Source organism: Poecilia reticulata, linkage group LG1 (assembly GCF_000633615.1).
Source record: "Poecilia reticulata strain Guanapo linkage group LG1, Guppy_female_1.0+MT, whole genome shotgun sequence".
NCBI lineage: Eukaryota > Metazoa > Chordata > Actinopteri > Cyprinodontiformes > Poeciliidae > Poecilia > Poecilia reticulata.
In genome coordinates this window covers 20,524,026-20,548,950 of record NC_024331.1, presented here as the reverse complement: position 1 = coordinate 20,548,950, position 24,925 = coordinate 20,524,026, and the positions used below count along the sequence as shown (strand labels likewise).

The window sequence follows — 24,925 nt, the reverse complement described above, 5'->3', positions numbered from 1 at the left end:
CAGGTGTGCCTGATCGGGTGATTGGAGTGCAGGATACTTAAAGCTGGCTGTCTCCGTCTTTCAGCGGCGCTGGGTGGCTTGTCGCTGGTCGTTGGTCACTGGTCGTTGGTGGTTTGTCGCCTATGGCCCTCAGCGTCCATCCTGCAGAGGCAATGGTAGTTGCCAGGCCCCAGCTCCCCGTCTTTTGCACTTTTGAGTTTCTTTTGTTTTGATAGTTGTTTGTGTTAATAAACATTTACTTTATTTCACTTTAACCATGGTATGGTTTCATGTTTTTGTTATGACATTGAGCCAGTCGTAACAACAGGATGAGTCAGGAACAAAGTTCCTGTTTTTTTTTCAAAACACTGAACAGAATTAACAAGCCGTTACACATGAGGGCAAACTAGTTTAACAAGATGTTATATGTTTTGTTATACATTTCTCTGACAATATGTTACATTTCCTCTTTCTGCTCCATTCTGAAGTCTAAATGCATGTTGTGCCGATTATGGAGACACTTTCTAAAATGTGTTTATGTAAGGAAATAATTTTTTTACTCATAAAATTAATATATAAAACAATTCAGTTCTAAAATTCTCAAGAATCATTAAAAAAAAGAAAAAAAAAACTTGAATAATGAGAGAAAGGACAGTTGTCTAAAAACTTAAATCATACATATAAGGTGAATCTATAAATGATGACTTTAAAAATACAACATCTTAACATAAAAGTCATAACATTACCTATAAAAAATAAACCATAGATACGTGCTAATAACCGATTTAAAAACGTAGCTTTTTCAGTATTTTCAAGGTTTCAAATTGGATGATTCTCCATCTGTTCAAAGCATTCATCCTCAAAAGAAGGGTTGTGACATATCAGATAAGAAGCTCTTAAAGGTAAAAGGTGGACTGAGGTTAATGTCAGCCTCTCTGTTATATGTCAAATGATGCTAAACCTGAGCTGAAGCTGACCTCCATTTTTGTTCTTAATAGATCCATTCCTTCAGACTTCTATGTGGACTTACTCAAAACTCATTTTCGGTGTTGTAGAGGAGAAGGTAGAAGAGGTCACGTCGTTCTTTTCCTGTTGTACTCATGAACTGCTTTGTGAACCTGGCTGTGATCATAGCGTTTTAATTTTTTATCTAACCTTTAATATCAGAAACAGCATTGTGAAAGGACCTGCAGAGAGAATTGGCTTAACATGATTTATTATCCAATCAAACACCAGGAAGCCCTAAAATCTAAAAGGGAACAACCTGAGTTCAAAGGATTTCTGCATAAAAACTAAAGATATTGTGTTCTGTGTGCTCTCCTGGTTTCCCAAACTAATTTAATAAAACAGCAGTACTTATTGACGTGACAAACATAACTCCTTAATATGGGCTTGATAGCAGTCAGTGTGTCCTTTAATTAAACGTTTGAGTTCCTTGTTGATTGAAATGTTCCATAATATCTGGATTTAGAAGGCTGTAATAAACAATAATAACAGGGTGCTGACGAAATAAGCCACACTTAAAGTCTTAGCAAAATTGTGAGCAGATGAACAGAGAGCACAGCTTGTCCAGGTCCCTTCACACATGCACATACATGAATAAAACATTCAAAGCTACAGCTTGTTCAAAACCCCACCAAGACTGAAAAACAGCATACATATTAAAAGCTTATTGTCTGCGTGTTTGACACAACCTGAATACCCAAATCACAACTTTGCAAATGAGTGGGAGAATTTGTCAAATGTGAAGATGCTCTGGTCAAACAAGACCAAAGTGTCACATTTTGGCTTCATGCAGCACTGCATGCAATCTTGAAGATACTATCCCTGCACTCTAACATGGTGGTGGCAGAATCATGCTGTGAGAATTAAATCTTTTGGAAGTACTGGGAAACTGGTCAGAGTTCATTTAAAGATAGGGGAAGCTAAATACTGGGAAATCCAAGAAAACATGTTTGAGGCTGCTAAATAATTGAGACTAATTGATTAGCAAAGCCTAGTTGAAATGCAGATCTCAATTTAGTGAACAATCTGTGACAAGCTTCTTTAAAATTGACTCCTTAAGAGCACAGAAATAAACTACTCTAAAAGAGTGTGTTACATTCACTTAACACATTAATACATTTAGCAGACTCTTGGCTACAACTTTTTCAAAACTTGCTTAAAAACTTCAAGACAGCTCAAACATTGAAATATGTTTATGTGTTACACAGACACTCAGATCCATATATTATCAGGACAATGAGTTGTGACAGTCTGACAATAACTCGTAGACGACAGAGGCCATAACCTTAAGATAAGTGTTGCCGTATGTAATAGAGCGGGATTCATAGCGGGTAAATTACCGACTGCGGAAGACATATACTGCTTGTATATGTGTATGCATCTAGTTACTAAACAAAGGTGAAAATGATGAAATAGAATTTGAGCAAATGCAAAGTCATGCACACAGACTAAATGAGGCCACGCAGGCCATGCCTCATAGCTCACTAAATCAGTGTATTAGTATTCAGAGATCTGACAATTGTCTGTTTCTGTGGTGCTGGGAATTAAATATGCATCAGCTTCAAGCAAGCGCAGAAGGCTCAGCAAAGGGCAATTTCTTTCATTTAACTACTGCTTGTCCATCAGACAAATAGAATAGAATTAAATTCAGAGTTTTTGCTTTTTTAAAACACAAAAGTTGTTTTTTTGTTGTTGTTGTTGAACAGAGTTGATGTGAAAATTATACAAGACCAAAGTCTTGTATAAAAATATCCCGATAGTGTTAAAGTAAATGTGGCAGTTCTCAGCATGGTTTCTAATCCTCTGGCCTATAAATGACTTTGGACATGCGTTTAATTTGTTTTCTTCAAGGTTTTTGCCCTCCTTACATAACATTTCCCCTGCTCAGCAGCAGCAGCAGCAGCAGCTTGAAGTCCTAATCTTGGGTTTTGTATTTCCAATCCAGTACCACAAGATGTCACTCACTTTATTTAAACTAGCAACACTAGTTTTAAAGAAAATATTATCTTTACATTTAAGTTTTTGTACCTTATATTTACACTGTCTTCTAAAGATTTGATGTCACAGCTATAGGACTTTCATCTGTGAGAATGTGACTGCATAAACTTTTCTTAGAAGTAGTGAGATCAAGCAGAAGGCTGTTTTAATTAAGTAAATACGTTCGTTGACTATATATTTGACTATTTTCATAAACAACATGCACAAAATGCTAAAAACTGCACTTTTATCATTTCTACAAATCCTATTGGGACTTTTTTTAATTGAAAAAGAATGGGAAATCTGCATCAATGTGAAGTAAATCCTACTAAAAATAAGATAGAAAGCGAGGAAGATGTGAAACTGTAGAACAGCAGAAATAATAAAGTGCCAAGTCCACAACCTAATCTGACAAAAGAAAACAATGGCTGCCTTTATCCACCCCAGTGAAACTGAAGCTCAAACATTTATCATAACTTTAGATTCCAACAGCACAAAACAAACAAACTGAAACTCTAATGTGTGTTTTAGTACAAACCTTTTTAGATGAGAATTAGATTAAATGTTTTAACCTAATCATTAGATACAAATTAAAACTTTTCTTGGAAATTATTTGTCATCTTTGCTTTTTTTTAACCTTTGTTCTTCAATGCTAAACTTTTCAGGTAAGCAATGGTGCCATCCCGGTGCCATCTACTTGAACTCAAGTGTAAGGTTACTTAGAGTTAACTGAGCTTGACCAGTGGTCATGATCTGTCATACTGTGTAAGAATCACTGAGCTAAAAAAGGGGTTAGAACCAAAATAAATGGGAAGGGAAAGAAATGTAAAGTAAAAAAAAAAGCAAAAAAAAAAGCACAATTAGATTTAATTTGAAGTGAGATTTTATTATTTTTATGTCAATTTCTAGCCATATTTGTGTAATTTTATGCTAAAACAAAACTGAAAAACGTACAATGATTTATATATGGAATTATGAAATAGTTTGGAGATAGAAAATTGACGTAGGAGGAGATAAAAAGGCAAGTTGTAGATATGAAACGAAGGTACAAATGTCAAAAGAATGAATTGGTATTATTTTCATTAAGTGGGTGGTATTAACACATTTATGTAGCTAATCAAAAATGAACAGAAAAAAACCCCAAAATCCTATATGATAAAACATGCCACTTATTTGCTTCTACAGTGCTGCCTAATCATGAAATCTGTAATGTCTCTAAAGGTCAAACCTTCGTGCAACTAACAGTTAACAATATAAACTACACCAAACTTGCAAGGAATTGTCTAGAAAATAAATAGGCAACAGGAACAAAATAGTTTTTCAGTGTTTTAAGTTAGACTCACACTACACAATTATTTGCCTCATTTTACCCCCCAATTTCCTTTGGGAAAAAACTGAGTCAGTCTGCACTAGTTGGGGGCAGTCAGACGGGAGAGTCGGCCCAGTAATCTGTTAGTGAGATGGGATAACGTCAATTGTGATCTGTTGTTTTTTTCTCTCTTTTTTAGAAACATTTTTTATGTTATTGTATCTTCAACATTATGAGCATCAAATAACTAGTAAGATTTTCAGAAGTAAAAATGTTCTAATTTTCAGCAACTCTTAAAATAAAGTGGTTTCTTCGGGGTCTAGCTTAAATAACTGACGTATGAGAATCAAGAATACCACACGGTTGACGCGTCAGGTTAGTTTGATAAGTACTGTAGTCTTTGGTCCTGCCACAGGCAAAGTTGGTACGAGTGAGATCCTAAGTCTTTCAGTCAAGAAACATAAAAACTACTTAAAACCAGTATTTTACGTGTGAAATAGTCATTTCAAAATCTGTGAAGCCTGTGAAGCAATGTACTGTGTCCATAGCTTTAGGCCCACAGCTTTGCTTTCTAAAACTATAGCGTGAAAGCAACTGATAAAAAATACCGTTAGAGAGTATAACTTATCAAGAATTCAATAAGCCTCATGTTTCATGGTCAAAGTCCGCTGAGGGAAATATCAGCCCTTTTGCAGCACATTAAAAGAAAATTCTCCTCAGTGAGTTTTAGTTTTTACTACATGATGTCATAAACAGCATCTAAAACAGACTGTTTAAAAAAAAAAGGAAAGAAAAACAAAATATCCCTGGTCAACTTTAAAACCACAAAGTTGACAGTAAAACATTTTGAGCTGTTTTTTTTCTTTACCAACTGCTTCACCATGTGACTAGAACTTAATTTGCTATAATGTCTTGCAATAGTATTGAAGCAATTTGAACATTTTCTTATTTTGTCACATTAGAGACTCATTATACCAAAATGCATGAGTTTACAATGCGTAACTCTGAGTGACTAAAATCAAAAGTTTTCTCTGAACTCATTTATAGATTAACATATTTCCATGTTGTATTTACCATGGTCATAATTTTTTTTATATACATTTTATATCGTCTATGGCTATATTTGTATTTAATAATATTTAACGCCTTGGATGGAGCAGCTTGTCAACTAGCTTGTAAATAGAAAAAGCATATTCTATTCTATACGTTAGTGGATTTATTGGGATTTTATACATTAAGTTAAGATAAAGCACTCAAGTTAAAGAGCGTCTAAGAAGAGCAAGAAGAAAGTCATTGTAAAAAATAAAATAAAAGAGAAATAGAAGTCATGTAGTGGATCCAGCAAACATGGGAAACTATGCTCTGGTAAGATGAGACTAAAATTGTTCAATTTATTCTCCATTTTTCAACAGTCTTCAGACTGGGGCAGAGGGTTCCTTCTGAGGTAAGAGCTTCATAGAACGACAATCATTGAAAATGTGCAGTACTTGTTTGAAAATGTGTTAGACAAGTCTGATAAATCTCTCTCTACAAAAGACTTCTCCCTATTAGCAGTTAAACCGGTAGATTACCAAACATCCTATTTATAAATGAGAAACATGACGCATTAATTTTTTTGAGGGGAAATGGATTGGACGGGCTTGCAAGCTATAATTTGACAGCATCTAAATCTTTTTTTGTTCATGTCCTAGCTTTTTCAACTTCAAAGTGTATATATATANNNTATATATATATATATATATATATATATATATATATATAAATACAGAATAAGCCAAATTGAATCTAAACAAACAAAAATACAATATCTGCTTAGATTATAGGGTACAGCCAGTCTCACTGTCCTTAAGCAACCACCAGAGGGCAGCAGAGAATTATATTTGGAAAAGTTCAGTTGAGCAGAAAATTTGACTTATTAAAAAGTACTAAAGCAGGGCAAATATAATCATTCACTTAAAAATTGGTTATATGTGGTAAGAAATTAAATACACTGAAAATTTCAGATTACATCATTCATTTCTTGTAGAGGATGTCATGCAGAATTGAAGATGAGAGTGATGCTGATGCTTCCATAGTGAGTTTCAAACCCGCTGAAGATTTTTCAGTTACGTAAGGATTATGGTCAACTTAGCAAAGGCCAAATCCACCTGAACCAACTGCAGTATTTTCAATCAAAAATAGAGAAAACAGAGTGACTTACATCAAACTCATTGAGGGCAGCAGCCAGTTCTCCGATGCCAGCGTGGCCGTGCTTCTCGTCGGTTGGTGAAGTGGCCTGGGCAGCACTGGAAATGCCTCCGATGGCCTCCTGGACCTGCTTAAACACGTAGTCTCGGTTGGCACGTGTGGCAGCCACGTCTGGGTGGCGCAGGAAGGCCTGAGAGGCCGTGTACAGCATGGTGGCGTTTTTCTTAAGAGCGCCACGAGCAGCTGCCATCTCATCCCGACACTGAGGGTCCTTCAGCTCCTTAGGAGGAGACAAAAGTTCTCAGGTGAGCACTACCCGAATAGAGTATCCATATTTTGCACAAAAATATATGCAAAAAAACAAACAGACAATGTTATAAGAAAAAAAAGCTAAAAAGTCTTTAAATAGGTTGGAAAAGAATGTCGGCAATGCTGAGAGAAAACATGAATGCAATGGTTCCAATCTTTTCTAAGAAGGAAACAAATTCCTGTCCCATTCGAAGAACTGGTTTTATTCCAAACACATAAAGCTGAAGCAGTGTCAGCAGATTGGCAGCTGTGAAGCTGGAATGGATGCAATTTGGGGCTTTGCTCTGGATAAAGTTGGCAGCATGGTGGCTGACCTTTGCGAGGAAAAAAAAGGTCTAAAAACGTATAGCCAGACTAGTCACCTAGTTTTTGAAAAACTTTGAAGACGTTATTTTCAAACTCAACAGATTCATTTTCACTTTGAATAGTCTCTATCTGAATCTTATGACACTGTGTACAAATTTTTCTTCACTTTCCACCATGATTCTGTCAGAATCCTTGACTAAATCCATTAAAATGCTTCATTCAAAAGCAGAAAATTAAGCTTGTACACCATATTTTATCCAACTACATAAGCAATTTCTGAAAAGTATTAAACAAAAGGCTTGACAGGATAGAAAAGTTGGGAAAGAATACTTATTGGATTGTCTTCATTCCTAGTTTATTTTCCTGATTTTTTTTAAAGACAGCATGACAGTTACCTGCTGTCTCCGAGCCGCCACATAGTTAAGTTTCACCATCTCTTTTCCAAACTCTTTGAAGCGGTTTGCCAGGTCCTGCTCATTGGTAGCATTCTTTACTCCCTCCAGAGCCTCTTCAACCTGTCAAATACACAAGCAAACACTCACACTCAACATTTTTCAAAGTCTCAGAAGTCAAAACCTGAATACATATTTTACTTTGCAGGGCAATTTTTCTTCCAAGATTGCCCCGTACTTTGGTCTTCCCATAAAAATTAACCAGCTTCCAAGTACCCGTTTAAGAAAAACATTCCTACAGCATGATGCTGCCACCACTTTATTTCACCATGAGCGTAGTGTGTTCAAGGGAATGTGCAGTTTTCCACTAGCATTTTCCATAAAGCCCACATAGTAACATTTCAGTTTCTTCAACATATGTTCTATGTACCCTAAATCAATCAGGCAGAATATCATGACCACGTGCTTAATAGTATTGGTCACTATTTTGCAGCTGAAACATTCCTGACCCACGTCAGCTTGAACTTCACTAGTTCTCTGAACAGCGGAGTGTCTGTGCCACATAGACGAAAAGCAGATTCTTAAAGTCGCAGTGAGGCTTCCGCAGAGTGGAAAATTCATCTGGCACATATCAATTGTGTCAAGATCTGAGAAACTTGAATGGCGGGTCAATACCTCTAACTTGCTGCTGTTCCCTACAAATGAGCTATTCATCTATTGCCTTTGCACGATTATCTCTTGACTTACATCAACTCTGTGAACCCAAAGAATGAAGCAGAAAGAAAGAACAATTAGTGCTCATTTGTGCAAATGATAAACTGGATGACTGAAGACGTCTGCAGGGATGAGCGCTTTACATCACAAACATATTGGCATTTTAAATATTATACGTTTATTTCTCCCATCAAGCCCCGAGCTAGTGTAATAATAAATGACCAAGTTTTTTAACTGATTACAGTGAGTGTAGTTCATTACGCCAGGGCATTTATGGTGATGTCTCTTTTCAAGATTCTCCTCCATGTCTCATTTATATGCTAATATGTGTGACTTGGTGATAAAAGCCAATATATGTATATATTGCATGTGTGTGTGTGTGTGTGTGTGTGTGTGTGTCTGTGCCTCTTTCAGCAAAGGAACTCATTATCTCATAAAACATGCATATGATGGTAAAACCACACCTCAGCAAAGGTTCTCTGTTTTTTTATTCACTTGGGATGCAATTCTAATTGCAATTTTAAAAGGGTGCCATTTTGTATTTTCCAGGCATATAATTCCACTTTATAGCACAATCAAGTAACAGTATTGCCTTCATTTGATATTAAAAAAATGCTGTATACATATATATTAGGCATCCCTTAAAAGAAATTTAATGCAATTTGACGCCTCGGATATTGGTCATAGTCTCTTTAAGTAGCTCCAACTCTTTCTGACACTCCGCCTTTATTATGTCTTCACAACAATGCTTCCCATTATGTCATTTACAACCATTCCTAAAAGTGCTGGACTTAGAAGAAGTTTGTATTATAACCTCAGCAGTTCCATCAGTTGGTGGCTAATTGCTGCTGCCTCTAGTCTGGTGGAGCCAAGGGGGCATTGTGGGCAGAGGGGTGCTCTTGAGGTGGAAACTCAGCTGGAGACTGTAGCTCCAAAGAGAAGCTTTAAGAAATTGCTTTGTGTGAGCAGGTGCTCAGACTCCCCCAAACAGCTGCTCCAGGAGATTCAAGGATTCTTCAAACATGCATGAAAGATTCAATGCAACACTCCAGGTATGTTTTTGACAGCCTGACATGATATAAAAGATTTTACATAACATGTTTAAACACAGCATAACCAAAGTAATTATTACTCTGACCACCGAGCTGGTCACTGAAGCTCCATTTAAGATGTATTTACATCACACAGGACTAGTTGCACTTACAATCTTAAGGTGGGCCAGCAGCCTCATGACATCAGCCATGTCAGCAAGGATGAGCAGGCGGGTGACAGCAGACAGCAAGGCGCGAGCAGCCCTCACCATGGTGCCACGTTTCACAGAAGAGCAAGGGTCATCAGCAAACTCAGATGAGGCTATGCGCATCGTTTCTCCTGCACACATGGATTGAGTAAAAAGTGAGGTAAGCAGAGGAGAAAGCACCATTTATTTGTGCCAGCATGTGTTTGCCCACTAAAATCACCTTAATATTTCTATTATTTAAAGTCAGTTGGATTTACATGGTCTCAGTGAATCATATGGGTACGAGTGTGAGTATGGCACATAACAGAAGTGGTTCACAATAAAAAGATTTTCATACCTGACTTATACACATTACTTGCGCTAAAACTTAATTTTCCAATTGTAATTAATAGCCGTTGACTCAAGAAAGAAACTTCTACTTTATCTTTTAGATCACCTAAAAAGTGTTATATCTTTGTTGTTTATCACACAAGTTTATCTGTAAGTCCTACAAAGTTAGAGTTCTCCCATAAAAAGATGCCGTTTTACATCAGAAATCCAAATCAAGTCAACAGACGAGCAGCACAGTGTCAAATAAAATAGCACCAGATGGTTGTAATTAAAGGTGAAAACTGAATATGGAATGCATGTTATTATTTTATTAAGTCCACTTGTGGGTTTCATTTCAACAGCTGAACAGAAGCCAAATTGACTCAGTACTGTTGTGACTGCAGTGATTCAAGTTATCGATGTGCTGAAGTTATTTAACGTAGGCGGAGCAGATCAGGAAAACAACTCTTGACCCGAAGTCAAATAATAAAAGCACTACAGTATGTTAATAACAAGACATGTTTCCAAGGACGGATTTTTACAAAAAGATGTTCAAAAATGGAAAACAAAAAACACCTTCATATGAGTTAAAATAGATACTTGACATTCCCAACCAGCTGCTGTACAAAGCGTAGAGGTGACACTATTGTGATTTGTGTCATTTCCGATTTCCAATAAAACCATTTAGTTCTGAATGGTTTTATCATAAATGCTTATTTGACAAGATTACTTTGTAATCTGTCTATATCTGCACTTAATCAATCCCACTAGGGTGCATCACAGTATGTGAAAATCTTTTATTTACTTGAGATTAATTGAATACAGTCAGGAGATCAATGGTATAATTGATCCCCAGCAGAGTGACACAGTTCAGCAAGATGGGAGAGAACAAGTCAATCATGTTCAGCACAATGAAACTTGACAATTGAACAACATCTTGTTTAGAGGATTTTGGTGACTTCTGTGTAGCAGGAAGACATTACTGACTGACAAATAAATAAATGGTTGTAAGGAAAATGTTTAAAATCATTCTCTTCTCTGTTAAAAACCATAAAGCCTTTTGCTTGTTTTGTTAAATACAACAAGGGTCAAGATAAAACACTATAAATCTATACTTCCCAAGTTAAAGTAATTAATTGTGGAGCTTGTTCCTTCACTCACATGGGCTGGTGCCAGTGCAACAAAAAAAAAAACAAAAGGACAACTATAAATACTGAGTACAGAGTACTGAGTGCGCTGGTATGGATGTGTGTGCTTTAAATTTCTTATTTGGGATGTTTAGCAACCCTTTGTAGTATCTGTGAAAGTAGAAAGTTCCAGCAAAGCTCTGGTCGTCCTGCTGATGTCTGGCTCACACAGGTCTGTGCGATGCAAAATGATTGTTTGTTTCTTGACGAAATCACGAGTCTGTGGTTCTACTGTGCATCATAACAGTTTTAGTTAAGTTGAGAAAATTTACACAGATTTTTTCATGATAACTTGTATTTGGCTTTCAAGGGAATTGGTGTTAGCATGCTAGCAGACAGGCTAGTAGTTTCTCATAGATTTACATATAAGTTAGTATTAACTGTTAACATTATGCTTATGTTAACTGTGCAGTACCATGATGTGGTCTATTTGTGTGCGTTTTTGTCGTTTTGCACAGAATTATTGAGCTCACATACAAAGCTACAATTGTTAAGAGCACACAGCAATACACTACAATGTTTATTTCAGTTTCACAACATTTCTATGGACTAAAGCACTGGAAGTAAATCTGTAGACTGTTCAGTGTCTGTCTAGTAAGATATGCAGTCAGTTTCACCTTTTGTGAAGACAGAACACTGAGAATGAAAATCTACTTCTAACTCAAGAGACAAGGCGAGATACAACATTGGGTTTGTGAAAATGAGATTAAACAATTCATTTAGCAAAAGTAAACATTCATTTTATTTCTTACATAATTACTTTTACTTAACCATGTCCTTAATTATTGTATTGCCTCATTTAATATCAGTGTTACCCTAAAGACTGGTAACAGCCCTTTAGCTAGCAAAGGGAAGCTCTGAACAAATGCTAACTTTAGCATCATTGGCAGCTGGCAGTCAATGACATACTACACATACCTTTTCACAAGAGACTTTCATAATGTTTACTGTTTTAATATGGCATGATCTTGACACTCCAACTCTGTACCTTAACTATGATTAGTTTACAACCATTAATCCAAACAGAAACAACCACCGGTTCCAACTCAGAACTTGTGATGAAACAGTGCTGACTGTAGCACTACTATGCCAAGCACTCACACAAATAATGATGTAAATTCTTAAGGCTCTGTCAGTCGTCAACAGAGAAACATCTCACTGAGTACGGACTAAAACGGTGTACAAAAAATATCTGCTGTATAGTGTATACCTGAAGAGCATGCTTACATCAGTCTGCCCTTTATTACTATCTAACTAGATTTTACTAGATTCTTCTGGGTGCTGTCTCTGATCCAAAATGTGTAATTTAATTTCAACATGACAAATTTGGTAAGACTTAAGTCATGTGCCTCTGACAGATTTAAAGTCTGTTCCATTTCAGTATGGATTTAACTGTGCATGTGCTCCCATTTGGAGGACAGGCTCTCTTGCAAACACCGCATAAGTCCTGTTTGTCACAGCACACAAGTCAACAGTGAACTGCAGTAGCAGCCAAGTACTGCTGAAAATTCAATATAATAAAAGAAGCTACAATATTTGAAAATAATTTACTTAAAAGGGAATTTACTGTCATTTTGAGAAGATGTGATTTGTTAAGACTAGCTGATCTGCTCTCGACTCAAAAAACAAAAGAGCCAAGAAAAAATGTTGAGCATACTTTCTATGTGCTCTCTACAGCACACACCCATTTTTCACATGGTTAAAAATATAACTGATAATGCTTGGATCAAAAAAGACAAAAGTGACAACACACATAGATGGGACTGGACAGAATTTAGCAACAGATAGTTTAGTTTGAACATATAAAGTAACGAGGAGAAAATTTGGAAACAGCAGAAGTAAACATGTAAACGTCCAAATTCTTCTTCAAGATTAGCATTACAGGACAAATGGTGGAAGACCTACTGAACATGCATAGTTGCTGCTAAAGTGAGATGTTGCTTATATGCAAAATGTTAGTATTAATAAGCTCTTTTCCAAATGAAAAATAAAAGGCAGGAAAGAAACATGTTTTAAGCAGAAACTTTAAACATTCATGATAGATCCTGGTCTTGATTCACTACATTCACAAGGTTGGATGCATCAAGTAAAGCAAAAACACTAATGGGTACTATTCGGTTTGCCCTTGCCAATTCAACTCCCTAAATCCTTCTAAATTTGTGAGGTAATCTGACATTTGTTGACACTCAAGGATCTTTCCTAAACAGCATTTTATGTCAATTACTCACCGGATCCAGCAAATTAATGTCAGTGGGAACATCATTACTGAACGACGAGTCACAAGTGCTTCTCATTTTAGTCATAAGCTCTGAGCCAGTATAATATATTAATTTCTATGAATAGCTTCTTCAGTATTTTTTTTCTCTTGTATAAGCTCTTGTCTTCATGTCCAGAGAATGTGTTTTATTTAATCAGTTATTTCCTTAAAAAAAAAAAATCTGACTTTGAAAATTTTGAAAATTACATGTTTAGAAAAAAGACTATCCATTCTTTCAAACCGAGTCAAAATCTTTTAAAGCACCTTTTAACGATGCTTTAAAAGGTTTGAGATTTAGATGTTCTTAAAGAGCAAAAAATAATATTGCTTAGAGGAATGAAATGCGTTCCTATATGCCTAAAGGCAAAATGTGATGGTATCCTCTTAGAACTGGGACTGGGCATATCCATCTAAATATCAACACAATTAATACCAAGGTGAATGTTGGTATCTGACTGATTCTGAGACGATGAGCTTGATAGTTTTGTTTGCAGTTTCTCTCCCATTTGTCCAGTAAATTACTTTAATTTGTTATCAGTGTTCATGTAATTGCATATGCAAGAATTAAAATGTCAAATATCAAGAACATATATTTTCAGTATGAGAGCAGGATTTTATACGTTTATAATGTTTTTAAATATTAATACGGAATATGAAAACTCTTTTGTGTTAACTAATGAAGGGAAAATTATATTCTTACTTAGATTACATGCAGATTATAGTTGGTTAAAAAAAACAATTGTGTATAGTAGAAGGCAGAAAGGGAATCGTTTTATTTCTTTTTTTGTTCCATTGTGTTATATTGTAGTTGTTTCATATCAATCAATCAATCAAATTTTATTTGTATAGCACATTTCAGCAGCAAGGCAATTCAAAGTGCTTTACATAATTAAAATAAAAACAGCATGTGACATTAAATAAACAGTGACAAAGAGATTTTTAAAAAGAGAAGAAAAACAAAGATAAAAACATTAAAACCCGCACCCCTTTAGGACTTCAGTGAAACGCTGTTTAACTGGGATTCTAACCCTCAGGGACTTTAGTCAAAAACACAGTTTGACAAGGATTCCAACCTCTAGGTTTTTAGTTGAACACCGTCAACTGAGACTCTAAACCCCRTAGRACTTTAGTTAAACGTMGTTTAACTGGGACGTTTTCCGGGGGGCTTTACATCATTAAAACGTARACAGTGAGAAAGAGAAAGATAAAAAAAAAACATTAGAACATTAAAAACCCGCACCCCTTTAGGACTTCAGTGAAACGCTGTTTAACTGGGATTCTAACCCTCAGGGACTTTAGTCAAAAACACAGTTTGACAAGGATTCCAACCTCTAGGTTTTTAGTTGAAACTCCGTCAACTGAGACTCTAAACCCCATAGGACTTTAGTTAAACGTAGTTTAACTGGGACGTTTTCCGGGGGGCTTTACATCATTAAAACGTAGAAAAGAAATAAAAAGAAATAAAAAACATTAAAGACATAAAAACATGGAAGACATCAAAACCCGCACTCTAACCCTAATTTAGCCATAAGCAACTCTAAACAGGTGGGTTTTAAGTTGAGATTTAAAGGCACCCAGTGTTTCAGCTGTTTTACAGTTTTCTGGAAGTTTGTTCCAAATCTGTGGTGCATAGAAGCTGAATGCTGCTTCTTCTCGTTTGGTTCTGGTTCTGGGGATGCAGAGCAGACCAGAACAAGAAGATCTGAGGGGTCTAGACGGTTGGTACAACAATAACAGATCTTTAATGTATTGTGGTGCTAAACCGTTCAGTGACTTATATACTAACAACAGTATTTTAAAGTCTATTCTCTGAACTACAGAGTGCCAGTGTAGGGACTTTAAAACTGGTGGTATGTGCTCTATCTTCCTGGTTTAGTGAGAATGCCAGCAGCAGCATTCTGGATCAGCTGCAGCTGTTTGATTGATTTGTTAGTCAGACCTGTGAAGACACTATTGCAATAATCAATGCGGCTAAAGATAAACGCATGGAAGAGTTTCTCTAGATCGTGCTGAGACATCAGTCCTCTAATCCTAGAGATGTTCTTCAGGGGATAGAAAGCCAACTTTGTGACTGTCTTAATGTGGCTCTGAAGGTTCAGGTCAGAGTCCATCACTACTCCCAGGTTTCGGCCTGATCGCTGGTTTTTAGTTGTAATAACTGAAGCTGTGCATTGATTGTGGTTCGCTCCTCTTTAGGTCCAAAGATAATAACTTCAGTTTTGTTTCTGTTCAGCTGGAGAAAGTTTTGGCACATCCACACATTGATCTGTTCTAAGCATCTATTCAGTGATTGGATGGGTTCAGAGTCACCTGGTGACATCGTGATGTAGAGCTGTGTATCATCCGCATAATTGTGGTAGCTAATCCTATGTCCTATTATAACCTTAGCCAGTGGGAGCATATAAATACTGAAAAGAAGGGTCCTAGGATTGAACCTTGGGGTACCCCACATGTGACCTTTGACCTCTCTGATGAGAAGTTTCCGATTGAAACAAAGAAATCTCTCTTCTTTATGTAAGATTCAAACCAGTGGAGGACTGAACCGGAGAGTCCAACCCAATTCTCCAGTCGGTTTAGTAAAATGTCGTGGTCAACAGTGTCGAAAGCTGCACTGAGGTCCAACAGAACCAGCACTGTGGTTCTCCCACAGTCYGTATTTATATGGATGTCATTGAACACTTTTACAAGGGCCGWCTCCGTGCTGTGGTGAGCACGAAAACCAGACTGGAAGGAGTCAAAGCGATTCATTATTGTTAGGAAGTTATTTAATTGTTTAAAAACARCTTTTTCAATAATTTTGCTGATGAATGGGAGGTTGGAGATCGGCCTGTAATTCTGCAGTAGTGATTTGTCCAGATTGTTATTTTCTATCAGTGGTTTGACACTGGGGGAAAACACCTGAAGAGAGCGATGAGTTTACTATTTGGATCAGATCAGTAGCAACGACAGGCATGACTTTCTTAAAGAAATGTGTGGGTAGGACATCTAGACAGCAGGAACCGGAGCTTAATTGACTTATTTTTTCTAGGGTTTTATAATTTAGTAGTTGAAATTGGGTCATTTTTCCTGCAGTACCCTGTAGTTACTCAGCATCAAATCGATACCAAAATTCCCAGGATCGCACTCCTCTATTTACAGCACAGTTTATATCTCCAGTGTTAGGCAGCAAAAACATCAACACACCTTGTTTGCGAACATCCTCCACAGCAGCAATGAGCTCTTCCTTGAGATCCTGGCTGTCTTTGGCAATCTGCTCACCCTTTTCAAGAAAGTTCTGGGTGGCCTGCTCCACAGATACTGCCAGAACATGAGCCTTCTTAGAGCGTCCCTTCTTCTTACTGGACGGTCCCTTGTTGCTGGTGTTCACCAGAGTCGTCACCTGGGAAACATGAGAAGGCATTACTGTTACTTGAGAAAGAAACATAAAAACATTGATAAAAATGGTTGTGACTTTGTTTTATCTTTAATCAGAGCATTGCACCAATTTTGGTGATTACATTTTAATTAATGCCATTGATCACGACGTTTACATTCCTCCATGTAGAACTCAACATTTACAAAGCTAATAAAAAAAACTAGATAACAGAAACACATTATTTGTCCACAAGTAATTAATTTACTAGAGATTTAAAAAATTTAATAATATGCATTCAAGTGTTAGAATATTGTTCAGTGTTATGTATTTCTATAATGTCGTGTAGTGGTTTGTAAATTAGGAGACAAAGTATTTTTGATGTCATCTAAATATTATGAATATAACCAAGTTTAACTTTGACCTGGGTAAAATAGCTCAAACTCCCAGATTAGGGCTTTTTGACAAAAGTAAGTTTAGAATTTTAACAATATTAGAAAAAAAAGAAGAAAAAAAAAAAACAAGAAATTTGCTGGTGACCAGAATTGGTCAGTTAAAAGCCAAAAGGTGTTTTTTTACAATCAGTGCTGTCAGTAATAACTTAGTATAAGAACTGAGGCCTCAATGTGTCTCAATGACGTGATTTAATTACTTATTAAAATATGAGTAAAGTAAGAATCTAAACTCTGAAAACTAAGAGCAATGTTATGTCCTGTCAAGTTTGCACCACTTCAGGGTTTCTAACCTGGAATATAGACTGTAATGATGCATGTCCTCAGTCCTGACTAATCTAAGAATAGTGGTGCTGATATGAGACCAAGATAACCTTTTAGACGTCAGTGTTCTTGTTCAAACAGTCAATTATGATTTTGAAAACCTCCCATGGCAAATGTATTCATGAGTCTTTTTTTTTATATTACCTTCCCTTCATGACAGTGCCGCCTTATTATTTCAAAGCAAATTATAAAGCAACAGCTCAGTTACACTTAAGGCGCAATTTGACTGTAGGTTCCTCAATTGCTTTTTCCACAACCTAAAGTTCTGGAACTTCTTTATTCACCTCCAAGATTTATCTGCACTGCTGGAGTGCTGTTGCAATCTAAAATACATCTCCCACCTTCGCAACAGCAGAATCTGTATTAGGATTAAAATCTGTGAAATCAGCATAAATCTCAGATTGTTTCAATGGAATTGCACTTAAAAATAACTTCCACACTAAACTGCATGCATTTAGATATGATGATCCTACCAATGATCCTAACTTGCAACAGCGGGAGAAAGACCAGGACAGTTCCAAATGGGATTAGATTCAGCGAACCAAAGACATAATACATAACAGTTTCATGGTTGAAACTGAATTAAATCGAGTTTTGACTTTAATCATCATAACTCAAACTTCAGAACATAAACAGTGTAAAATCCGACTTCATCCATTAAATTATCTTGAATTGCAAGTCTCTCTAAATTATCGTTTCAAAACCTGATATTTTTAAGTCTCATCTAGAGTGCAAAATGTTTTGTCAACTGTAACACATAGCAAAATGTTTGATTTTTGACTTTCCATTCTGGAAATGGTTACAAAGCCATTTCAATGGTTTAGGTCAACAGCAAACAACAGTGACAAACTTTATCAACAAATTAAAAATAAATAGAACAGTGGTGAACCTTTGCAGGAGTTAAGATCAGATGTAATTACATTATAAATGACAGAAAGCAAAAAAAAAAAAAAGTAAAATAAAACAAACAGCATCATGCCAACGGCTAAGATAGTTGGAAGTAGTATGAAGGTCTTGGGTTGTTTCAGAATCTGACTAACCTTCCCTAATTAGTGGAACCATAAATTCTGTTCTCTGCCAGAATTTAGTGGTAGATAAATTCTCCTGAATGTCCAGACATTCAGGAGAATGTCCAGACATTCAGGAGAATGTCCAGACATTCAGGAGAATGTCCAGACATCAGTTTGTGCGTTTATGGCAAGCACACGTGGGTTTTGTGGCAAGACAATGTTAAAAACCACACCAGAAAATCCACCTCTATATGGATAAAAATAAAATAGATAAGTAAATGTTATGTAGTGGCCTAGTCAAATTAAATAAAGATGCTGTGGTATGACTTTACACAGGATGAGCTTATCAAAGAACTCTCTGTTAGGACTAAGTTAAAATAACTTTGAAAGCAAGACAACTGCCAAAAATGTTTTTATTCTTGGATGGCGAAAATGGGTCATACTTTTCTACAAAAGTCCCATTGGTTTTTAGGTCTTTTTCCCTTGATACAATTATTTTAAAACTTAATTATGTCTTTAGTCAAAGCATCTTTGCCTAGTAAGTATATGCATTTTTGCTGTTCTGAAATTCGAAACAAAAATTAATTCAGTGTCTCTGAAATGCAGCCTTACCTTGGTAGCTGGTAACTGGCTTTAGGAAAGCCTATTTACTGAGAATATTATCAGCATTTTCTGCTGAACCAAATTTATGTACACTACTATCAACCAGAAGCTTCACCATCCCTGCAACAAACTCTCAGATGCAGGAAGTTTTCAAAGATTACAGTCCTGCATATAGTCTGTATAGATGTCAGAACAGTAAGGCAGTGAACTCTATGATATGCACATCAACCAGCAGAACAGCACCTTACCGAAACAAAGACTCCCAGTGAACAGCCTCATCTCATTTCTATGGTAAGTCGATGAAACCCAACATTATGGTTGCTTGTTTGTTTTTAAGAGGTTCAACTACATATTTATATGCCCCCGACATTCCCACTGTCTTATTTTAACTTAAATAGGAAATCTCCAGCCAAGCCTTGCTTCCCTATTTCACTTCTGCTCAATGGTTTTAAATGTTATGTGACCTTTCATCCATGGTGTACTGACCAGTGGGCTCACCAGTAAGTCATAAATCCCTATGGCAAAGCGTAGCCATTCAATTTTCTGCCTTCAGCACTCCGATACCCGTTTTCAATGGATAAGTGATGTTTTAGCGGCTAATGATAAGAAAGGAAGGTTTGCATGCATGTGCATAATCACAAGTGTTCATGCAAAACTCTTGGGATATTCGACCTCGTCCATACAGTTAGTCCTGTACAGTAGATTAATTTCTTTATTAAGTTAACTGGCCACACCAGCTAACAATGATATTTTACACTACAAGTGCAGTGAGAATTATATGGAAAAGTTCAGTGGCACAAAGCCAAAAGAGAAGCTGCTGGAAGATGGGACAAAACATGTTTTTACAATCTGGGGGCTGTAATGCCATCAGTGGCACCAAATGGGTCGCTGTACAGAAACAACCATAAAAGCACACAACATAGAATAAAGACATAGGCAGCAAAAAGAAGCTATATTAATTTTTTATCAAGTTAACCACTTTTTCAATCAGAAGTAACTACAATACTTTTCTACTTTACTAAATTAAACATTCTCCAATCAAATGCAATACAAAAAATAGACCAAGGTTAGGAAAATATGCTTTGATGCATAAGTGAGCACATTGTAATGTCTTTATAAGATGTTGGATATAAAGCTGGAGGCTTTATATGCTGCCTGTATCAAAGACGCTGTGACAGATTGCTTCTCCTTTGAGTTATAACCAGAAAATCAATCAAACTTGTTGAAATTAAAATCTACCAACCAAAAAAGCCTGTTTGGTGCAACTCTACACACATATTTTTAAGTTCAAACCGTGGATTAGTTAAACCTGAATAGATTTTAGGAGATGAAGAGGCAAAAAATACTGCATTGCAGAAATATCAATGTGAGAAAATCTCAGCTTGGTGGTACACACTGGTGGAGATTTTCTGAGAAAACCCCCATGAACATAATTTAAAAAGCATAGAGCCAATGCTGGAAATAAATTTAACAAAACAAAAATACCAAAGCGTAGAGCTGATTCATTTATAAGGGAAAGTAAAAACATTGCGCAACAATATCTAATTACTGACAATACATGGTGTATTGGAAAACATGCCTATTTTCATTTTTTGATTTGCAATGGTCATGCATATGCATGAGAAAAAGAATCTTTGCCATGAAAAGTACATTCTCAAGGCAATGGATTATTTCTCCAGTGGAGGTAATGCACTGGAATAATCCCCTGAACAGGTTACACAAAAGACAGAAACTCTTATTTTTATATATTTATATATATACATATGAAACAGATTTAAAATACAATTATCTTATATGTACACTCAAAGAACATATTACAATATGCCCGCATCAAAAAAGTATTTTTTTAAAGAAACTTATTTAACTGCTTAATAAATTTAAGAAGCTTAGGTTCAAATTTTGATTGTTATTCTTTGCTGCAACCAAAGGGATAAGTTGTGTCATGTTTTTTTTATTTTTCTTGTGTAAAGTTTTCTCTATTTTGAAGAAGCAAAAAAAAAAAAAACAGGACAGCAGCATCTGTGCATAGCAGCAGTTCAAGACCCTGGGGAAGCCATATGCTGAAATCACAAAGTGTCAAAAGATAACATCCCGAAGACCGATGAAACTGTGTTTCACAAGATCCGGAACTGACCTCAGAGCACAAATGAAGGGACAGATGCTGACAGAGCATTGTTAAGAATCAGCTGGCTATTCTTACAGTCTACAAAGTATTTGTTGTAAGACTTTGTTGTAAGACCACTTACAGATTTAAGTTTTTTCTCACTACGTATTTGTTTTGAAGATTATCTCAAAAATCTCTACGTCATTGACATTTCAAAATCAATGACAGTTTGAAGGCAAATTTTGCAAACTTATCCTGGGGAGCAGTAAAAACTGTTATTTCAACTAAAGTAAATGAAATGTGTTAGTAACTAAAACATTGCCTCTCATTGATCTGTCTTCGTGTTTTCCAAAACTACACTTTCATTAGTCCTGCCTACTTCAACTTTATTGTTCATAAAAGATCAATAAAAATGAAAGCATAGTGTACACAGCCAAATGTGTTCAACTTCATCCCCTCCTTAACCCTACTTCAGCCTTCAAGTTTAGATTAAAGTGATTTGGAAAACATCCAGCCTTTCTGTGACGAGTAAAAAAAGGACATCCATCTGTCGACAATGACTAGAGGCCAGTAGCTTGAAAATCCAAACATCCTGAAAGTACTGGACAGGCTGTTAGTGACCCATGTAATGAAGCATTCTAACCACAGCTGTTAGAATTGCTAATAGCCACTGGGTTGTAGTTGAAGACGCCATCTTCTACAATCTTTAACAAGCTAACTTATTTGGAAAAAACATGTAGTGCTTTTAGAGGGGTATCCTGTATTTTCCAGACACATAGGTCCATTTTATAGCACAATCAAGGCTCACTTTCAGTTTTTATGAAAATGCTGTACACATCAAAAACAACTTCAAAGAAATTTTACTTCCCACCCTATCCGATTCCTTGAAATTGGCCTCCGTCTCTTTAAGAACTTCCTACCCTTCTCTATGTTGTCCACTGTTGCGGTATACAACCATTCTTATGACAATTGTTGTCTGTATGTTAAAAGGGGCCGGTGGCAGCTGTGAATGGTACCCTGCCCCAGGGCAGCTATGGCCACAGTGTAGCAGTTTACCACCATCAGTGTGTGGATGTGTGCATCAGAAGGTGAATGACTGAATGTAGTCTGAAGCAGGGTCCTCTGGACTAGCTAAAGCAAGATACAAGTACAAGTCCTTTACAAGTACAGGACATTTAGACCTCAAAAAAGTAAATTTTGCATGGTACCTCCTGTTTAAAATCAGAACCCTTGATGTCTGGAATTCTTTTAAAAATTTTACATCACTTTATTGTGCTATACACAATGAAAAATAACAGTAGATTTAAGAGTTATGCACAAACAGGCAGATGACTGAAGCATTTTGTGTGAGTGGGTGTCCATAAATACTGTAAACCATAGCTCACCCTTTTGGGAACTTTAAGGCCTACAGTATTATCTTTATAAATTACTTTGCACTTGTGAATGGTGTCAATAGTGGACCAGAAACTGGTGTAAGACTTTTTGGCTCATAATAGGAACAATTACGCTACTGTAGTCAAAACTGCAGAAGTGAATGCTGGTTCTGATACAAAGGTGCCAAGCAGTTTGTTATATGTAGCTGGATAGATGCAGACCAGTCAGAATGCCTTTTCTGACTTGTTGTGTGCAAATAAGTACAGTACAAATCTGTACAACTCTGAAGCTTCAGCAAGCAGAATGCAACCCTCTCACTCGTCTCTGTCCTACTTGTTCTACTTGAGATGTCTACAGTATGGGATTATACTTGCATTAAGGTTATTCCTAGGTTTAACCTGACTTGCTAAGCACATCTTAAATGGTGCCTGAATGGAAAAAATAAATAAATAACCCAAAATTCATCCTAAATTACCCAACTCAGAGAGTAACTCTTCCATGGTTTCAATGAACTCACCAAGAGGTGTAGCATCTTTCCCTGCCTCTAAAAACTGTTTGAGGTCCGGGCCGACTCCTTTCCACTAGCTTAATGGATTATGACAGTGATGCAGCATGAGGCCTTAATCCCCTCACCAACCATACCCCCACCCCACTTTATGTTAAGCCCCATGACTAGAAACTCTGTTCATCTGGTGCCAACCAAGTCATAGCCAATTCTGGATGGCATAAAAACAAAGAGTGCTAAAACATCCAGAGCTGACAGCAAGCACCACCCTTCAGGTTTCCTCCCACTACATTATTATACACTGTGGAGTCAACAAATAATACATGTTGTGATAAATTCTTCAGTTAATCTATTTCAGTCACAGCCTCCAAAGAGCACAAAAGGACAACGGAATTGAAACAGGCCCGATTTTTTCTAGTCTTACTTTGACAAGCTCACAGTAAATGGTATGGCAAATATCACATCTGCTGTCTAAAGGGAGAAAAGATCCATTGCTTGCTTTGATGAGGTACTATAATGCAAGTAATATTTTCGGTTGTTGTGAGTGCAAATGGTAGAAAGCAACTGGGACCACTGCTTCCCCATTTCTGATATACAAACGATGATTAAAAAGTTCATTTTGTTTGCCTTTGTTTTAAATCGAAACATGTAAACTTTTAGGGAAAAAAAAGAATCAAAACATGAAATGGGTCTATTGTAATAAAGAAACTAAAAGTACTCTGTTGCTTTTGTGCGAGAACAAGACCAAAGCAGTTAAATATATCTAAATACCTTTAAATATTCAAATCTGAGTGGTTTGGCTTTCTCTGCTTGTTAATAGCTCCTGCCGAGGAGTCCTGCAGAGAAAGTCTGTTTAAAATCAGGATGGGTAATCACAAAACACAGGCCCAACTTGTTTCTTATATAAACATGGACATACGAACATGAGTAATTTAAATTGCAAAAAATATTCGAGGCAAGCTTTTGACATTTTTAATGAATATAACATTTTCATATGTCATGGTTTATAAAATAAAGCAGTACTTCTACCAGTAAGTCACATTGGACTTTGGTATCCTGTTTCATCATTTTCAAAAATAACATTAATTTCCATAGCTAAGGAAAGCTTTCTGGAAAGACTAAGTTTGAAGAGACATAAACTTCCTCCATGGGTTAAGTCTTAGAAATGGGATAAGGCATTGTATCATTCAAGGGAAGCTAAGAGTAGACTTGCTCATCTGATCAGAACTTCTCCTTTTGAGGTTTTGAAAGCACAATAGAAAGGGTAAACATTATGAAAAGCCAAATAAAATCACCTGTTACCCCATAACCCATTTTCAGAAGAGAAAAACATAACGGATGTACGGTTGTTTGAAAAGGTTTGCCCCCATTTGATTTTTTTTTTTTCCCATTTTCCAACACAACCAAACACAAACACTGAAGTGGGACAAACATGCCAAAAAGTTAGAAAACAGGAGGGGGAAAACACTTTCTCACACCACTCATTCAGACTTTTACACTAACTTTTAAGGAAGTTGTTTGAACAGCTGTAATCCTCATAAAACTTTTCCAAATTTGTAAATAACACTTCTGATGTTTTTTTAATGCCCATCTCCAGCAGTGATTGGCTAAGAGGCAGGGTGCACTCTGGTCCCACAAACACACAGGACAAATCTGCAGACTTGCGCCCATATGTAAGGGCATTTTTAGATTTGTCACGTCACCTAGCAATCATGTTTCTGGACTCTGGGAGAAAGTGCAGCCCCCATGCAAGAGGAGAACAGGTAAACATTATGCAGAAAGATACAAGACCAAATACAGGACCTCCCTGCTGAAAAGTCACAATCTGTAATTGATGATCATCCCACCATCTACCTCTGAGTTTTAATTCAAATGCTCCATTAACAGTCTATAAATGCCCCCAAGTGGCAAATATTTATTTGCTGAACTATTCCAAAGACGGAGCCAAACTTCCCAATAGCATCCTACAGGAGAGTCAGCCACTCCAAGTCTGTTGATGGGAAGAATTTTAATAATTAATAAAGAAATTA

At 36.5% G+C, this 24,925-nt stretch overlaps 1 protein-coding gene and 1 long non-coding RNA gene across 4 annotated transcripts in view; one reads left to right on the top strand and one right to left on the bottom strand.

The window, feature by feature from the left end:
• The window catches only part of LOC103467397 (uncharacterized), a 2,570-nt gene extending 2,316 nt beyond the window's left edge, over window positions 1–254 (top strand). Inside the window, exon 2 of the long non-coding RNA XR_534068.1 lies at window positions 4–254. This is a non-coding gene — a long non-coding RNA (uncharacterized LOC103467397). The remainder of the gene's footprint in view (window positions 1–3) is intronic.
• The window catches only part of ctnna2 (catenin (cadherin-associated protein), alpha 2), a 323,748-nt gene that overhangs the window by 278,187 nt on the left and 20,636 nt on the right, over window positions 1–24,925 (bottom strand). For all 3 annotated transcript variants that reach the window (XM_008413718.2, XM_008413693.2, XM_008413702.2), the window contains exons 3-6: window positions 16,355–16,550; window positions 9,383–9,549; window positions 7,468–7,587; window positions 6,471–6,737 (exon numbers count right to left, since the gene is read on the bottom strand). In XM_008413718.2, coding sequence (XP_008411940.1) covers window positions 6,471–6,737; window positions 7,468–7,587; window positions 9,383–9,549; window positions 16,355–16,550 — 750 coding nt within the window. The remainder of the gene's footprint in view (window positions 1–6,470; window positions 6,738–7,467; window positions 7,588–9,382; window positions 9,550–16,354; window positions 16,551–24,925) is intronic.